General features: G+C 34.0%; 1 protein-coding gene across 1 annotated transcript; it reads right to left on the bottom strand.

Moving 5' to 3' along the window:
- Positions 1 to 2,608: 2,608 nt before the first annotated feature.
- Positions 2,609 to 5,720, bottom strand: LOC123195584 (probable aminotransferase TAT2). Its single transcript, XM_044609374.1, has 7 exons — positions 5,364 to 5,720; positions 4,186 to 4,525; positions 3,772 to 3,990; positions 3,591 to 3,650; positions 3,278 to 3,433; positions 3,110 to 3,203; positions 2,609 to 3,025 (listed from the first exon to the last, which is right to left on the bottom strand). Exons 1-7 carry the CDS (start codon positions 5,645 to 5,647, stop codon positions 2,907 to 2,909), a joined length of 1,272 nt encoding a protein of 423 aa, XP_044465309.1. The 5' UTR covers positions 5,648 to 5,720; the 3' UTR covers positions 2,609 to 2,906.
- Between the last annotated feature and the right edge of the window lie 280 nt (positions 5,721 to 6,000).

The following is a 6,000-nucleotide window of genomic DNA, read 5'->3' as shown; positions in this document are numbered from 1 at the left end:
ATAGATAGGAACCTCTTAAAACACTTAATTTAAACAAACTATAACCTGTTTTTTTTGGCTTACAAATGCACAACATGATTATGAAAACTTAAAAAAAAAAATGAACGAATTCAAATTCGGAAAATATTTTCTGGAAAATTGTTGGACCCCAAAGTGTTTTAATGATTAACAAAAACAAACAAAATATACTAATTTGTTTGAGACATAACTTATGTCATAACTAAAAAGCACTAAAGTTGAAAAAACGCATGAAACATGTAAATAAACGCTCATTCATAAATAATGAGCACATTTTTAAATAGCATATGACAACATGTTTATGAGCATGTACAATTCGTAAGCCTCAACTGTTTAGGGCTCAAAATTTTTGGATTGAAGTACATGATGCATGATCATTCATAGATTACACATGATCGTTCATTACTTGTATCAAGTTGTTAACAATGAAAGAGTATCGTTTGCACATGTCTAGTGTAACACACTATACTTGAGGTCCTACCCTCCAATGGAAAATACTTCTTAGACTATTCAAACAACAAAAGTAATTTAATGCATTCTCTAAAATAAGAAAAATTATTGAAAAACCATTTATTAAAATCAACTATAGAAAAAATAAGTCAAAGTGTCTTAAACATAAAATAACATCTAGTGTGTGTAGATAAATCCATAAAACAACATAAACATAAACATCAAAGTATCTTAAACATAAATCAAAAACATAATTTTGAGAGTCCTCTCATGTCCCACTCAAAGTTGAACCACTGCCACACAACCATCACAACATCTCTCGCTCGCAAAAAATCTAATAAAAGGAGATGAATGATAAAATTGTTAGTAAGTATGAATATTTATCGTATAATAAATAAATTCTCATTCTTTCCCTTTGATAATCTAACTCACATTTATAATTTGTATCTCTCTCATCATCTTAGGTTCTTTTCTACTATTTCTTAGATGACAAAATATTTCACATATATAACATTTACTCTTACTGGAGAAAAACATTCATATTCATTTTTCTCTTTTCTCATCTTTATACCAATCAAACTAAGTTGAGGTTGAGATTCGATGCCTTAGTTTGTGACCAAATCTCTTATATCATTACTGTTCATAATATATATAAACTTTTCCCAATCTCTTTATGGATGCCTATCAATGAACTTTCTCTCATAAAATCTCTCTATGAGTGCATATGACGAATAACACATCATTTATATAAATACAACAACTCTTTATAGATGCATAACCTATGCCATGAATGCTAAATCAAAATTTTAGGGTTAACCACTAATTTCCTCAATTACATTTTTTTTCTATATCTTGTATTTACCAAATGATCATTTCTATCTCTAAACACTCTAGACTTATGATTTAGGTATAATTACTCAATAGTTTCTATTATTTATTTCCCAATAATAGAATTTGGTTATATATGTTTTTAAGGCCAAATGACTTATTCCCACCCAAAGTTTCCCAAGTTTCCACTCGTTATACTTACCCATTTGTTAAATTTTGCTATCATTGTCAATGGTAAAATCATTATTTTGAAATTTTATTTTAAGAAACTATAATTTATCCCCATTTTCTAATTAGTTTTAAAAACTAATAATTCTCCCTTAATTTTTATTTTTCAAGTTTAAAAACTGACCGTTTTCTCTCAAATTTAGGGTTTTAGCTTCTCATATTTTTCTCATTTACACTGCATCCCAACCTTCTAAAAAATTTCAGTTTCACCCCTTCTTCAGCTTTAGCTTCTAGATCATTGTCAACATCTTTCTCCCCTCATCTCTAACATTTAAGACCAAGTTATTTTGACATCCTTTTCATCTTCTTCCCATTTCTCTCTTGTGTGATGTAAAATTGAATCAAAATTGAGTGAGAGATCTCACTTGATTTCGATAGGATTTGTGTCGACATGAAAGAGAAGGACAATGCGAGTCACCAAGGAGGACGAGAACAAAACAGACCAAAGAATAGACTAGAGAGGATTCGCGACGTCCTTCTCCCTCCCATTGGCGTGAATCCAACTAAAATTGAGCAAAATGTCTTGCTTGATTTCAACTAAATTTTGCATCAAACTGAAGAGAAATGGAAAGAAGACGAAGGAGACGTCATGAAGACTCAGTTTCAGATGTTGAAGAAGAAGGGAAAAAGATGTTAATGACTATTTGAAAGCTAAAGAGGGAGTGAAACTAAATTTTTTAAAAGACTGAAGGGCGATTGTTAATAAAAAAAATATGAGAGGCTGAAATTCTAGATTTAAAAGGAAAAATTAGCTTTTAAATTTAAGAATTATTAGTTTTCAAAATTAAAATAAAAAATATTGATAATTTATTATTTTTCTGAATAAAATTTCAAAAACTTAAAAAAGAAAAAGAGAGAAGGAGGGAGGGGCGGTGGGGGAAGGAATGTCGGGTGGGAAGAAGCCCTTTTGCCTATTTGTAATAGCGGTCACGTCATTCACGTCAAGTCTGGTCAATTCTAAACTCTAGGGACTAACTCAACAAATCAGATTCGACCACTGCTTAAATTATGACCGTTGGAATCAGCATCTTATACAATCGATGTCCCGCATTTCCCGTGTTGAAGGCATTTGTCTCTGTCTATCTGCGCAGGCAAACTGTGGTGGGGGGTTTATATATTCCATTTTATAAGATCAATAATTTAACAGCGTCAAGCACATTCTTAATTCTTAAAAACAATCGAACAACACTTTTTCTGTGAACTGAAAACAAGAAAGCAAACCCTAAACACTGAGATGCAACACGAAGTTGCTGCTCACCACCCACCCTGCTAAGAGGGTACTTTATTCCATACGTATAAGAGGAATCCAGCACTGCAACAGAGCAAGGGATCAACGAGCTGTTGTGGATCACCAAACTCCAGCTTGTATCTTGACACAGCTCTTACTGCTTCTTGGCATGCCTGTTATAGAAGGCTTTAATTCTCTCAAGACCCTCTTCAAGCACGCTAGGTTCAATGGCAAAAGTTACCCGGAGCCAATTTTTCATTCCTACTGCTATCCCTGCAACATTTATTATTATTGGTCGTTAGCACTAACCAAGTTACGGCCGAGGGAAAAAAAAAGGGTCTGGGCCGTGTCACGTACCGGGTAGAACAATGACTGATTCCTCTCTAGAAAGCTTGAGACAGAATTCCATGTCATCTTTTATGTCTTCCAACAGTGATGTGTTCAGCTTCACCTACAATAAAAGGTCATAATCACAGCATGTTTATTTCTGAGGCATTACAATATGATTATATATGATGTCTTTACCATGACAAACATAGATCCATCTGGTTTGTTTGGGCAGGTTAAGCAAGGAATCTCCTTAATTCTATCATAGCATATGTCTGCTGTCACCCTTAGTAAGTCGATGGTTTTTGCAAAAAAATCTTCCCCTGTATTCTCAAGTATTTGAGGAACCGCTCCCTGATGCATAAAGCATTAGAATAATAAAAGAGAATCTGACCTCAAATGTATAACAACAGAAGGGCTAGTCAAATTTATGAATTTCAGTGATTGAAACAAGAAAATTGTTGTTTCAATATAATTACATTCTTCATTAAAAGCATCATAAATCACAAACCTGAATGAAGGTTGCAGGATCAGAGGAAATATTAAGAAAGTCCTTAATGGAATCAACGATCTGATACGCACAAAGCAAATAAAATCAATCCTTCTGGATCGGTTGTAAGTTTACAACAGCCATATGGGTTTTTTTTTTTTTTTTAACATAAAACAGGATATGGAGAGGGAGAGAAACCAACCCCTGATTTTTGAAAGATGCCATTGGGATCACTTGTGACAATCCAACCAAGACGCCAACCAGGAACTATCCATCTCTTGGATATAGATCCAAGTGTAAAGACAGGTGCAATTGATCCAAAAACTCCCATTGGGACAAAAGGGTTTTTCCCAAATGAGAGATGGGCATAGACTTCATCAGCAATTACCATAATCCCAAGCTTTCTCGCTGTCTCTGCAATCTGTTCAACAGATCAACTCTTTAAAACTTGTACCAATGAGGCTAAGCTCTTACATGTTTACATAATTACAGGTAAGTGAACTTACAAAATCATTTTAATACAGAAGCTTGCTACTTTTTTATATTAGCATCACAATTTAGCATGCAAATTAAAGCTTTTTATAACATTATAAGAAGTTCAATTCTAATAACCAACCTTCTGCAGGTGCTGGTAAGAATAGATATTTCCACAAGGATTGCCAGGGTTTATGATAACCAAGGCAAGAGTATTCTCATCAGCAAGAGCTTCCACTGCATCAAGATCAACCTCCCAACCCTTTTCCGGGAGAAGATCAAAATGGCGAACTTCGAGATGGCTATGTTTTGCACGGGCTTCATAGTATGGGAAGCCAGGCCTTGGAAGCAAAATGTTGGCACCAGGCTGGGCCAGGACAGTTAAAATGACTTCAATGGCTTGTGTGCATCCAATTGTTAGAAAAACATCATCTGGTGATAACTTGTATGGGAGATCACGATTCAGATACTCTGCAATTGCACTGTCAGAAACTAAAATGGTATCACATTTCTTTAGTTTGGTTTTTGATCTTCCTTTCCACTATCATTAAAATATTATACTTGCCAAATTTTATATTAAATAAAATAGAAAAAAGTCACTGTCCACTACCAAATATTATATTTTCGTAGTTTCCTTGGTATTCTTTATCAAGAATCCAAATGGGATTTTAAGACCTCCAAGTTATGTGACCGTCTTCATTTTTAACTCTATTAGTCTATGATTGGACTTCTTTTTTTTCTTGTTATTACTTGAATAGTGGAAGAATAAAATCTTCTGCAAATCATGACTAAGGCAATAAGAATATGGGATAATGAAATTTTTACCTACGAATGGGTTTGCCTATATAAATCTACCACATTTTGTCACGCATTGAATATTTATATTACAAAGATAATATAATACCTAAATTAAAACCTTTTATTATGACTCATAAAACCCTAGATTTAACTAAAAAATCCCACCATCAATAATCAATAATTCAGAATTTGAATTCATTCTTAATATTTTTGTATAAACAAAAAGAAGATGCTCACAAGATATGACGAAAATATAAAAGTTTGTGTGTAACTGAATAGTAGCAAAATCAAAGTTTACGTGTGAATAGAAACCATCAACAATAGTTAGTCAAACGAGAGATGTTTGTGAAATTCTTCTCAATTTGTAATAAAAATGTTTAAACATTTATATGTGCAATAATTTTGTTTATGAAATTGATTTTTTTTGGCAAAAATTTCAATATCGCTAATAATTTTATTGGACGCACAAAACAGAAGGCAAACAAGCATCATACATGATTATGCCAAGGATGTTGTGTTTACCTTCTAGCCGGGAGAATACCAACAGTAGATGAATAGGAATTGTAGTGGGCGGAGCGGACAGCATCAACGATTGCGTCTACGGCGGCAGAAGTGGTTCGAAAGCAGGGGAAGACTGAGGGGTCGCCATGGCCCAAAGGAATGACGGGTCTTGTGTCGTTTTGGTTAAGATTAGCCAGTAAAGTGTTGAGGAGAGCTCGAACGGTGAAGGTGGCTGCCGTTTCGATGTTGGTGTTGCAGTACTTGTTTTCCCCAAAACGCCATCGGGTTGATGCTCCGTTCTCCATGTTTTGCAGTATAGAATAGTGGTTGAGTTGAGTGGGAGAGCTGAGATATTATATATAAATGGAGGGTAATAAAATGGTATCAAATCCAACTAAAGACAGAAAAAACAGACAATATACATACAGACTTTTACTATCCTTGTTTGTATTTTTTCATGTGGAGTGTTTCATTTCGTTTCTTTGGGTGGAACGCATAAGCCTACCTACTCAGCACTCAGCAGCCTTACTCTTTGAAGAAATACGTGAGAGAACAGTGGGTTTTTTTTTTTTTAAATGACCCGAACGTTGACAAGACTGCATTCGGAACCTAAACATTAAATTCTAAACCTTAAATTTTAAACCCTAAATTTTAAACT

Source organism: Mangifera indica, chromosome 14, assembly GCF_011075055.1.
Source record: "Mangifera indica cultivar Alphonso chromosome 14, CATAS_Mindica_2.1, whole genome shotgun sequence".
NCBI lineage: Eukaryota > Viridiplantae > Streptophyta > Magnoliopsida > Sapindales > Anacardiaceae > Mangifera > Mangifera indica.
This window is presented reverse-complemented; position numbering and strand designations above follow the sequence as displayed.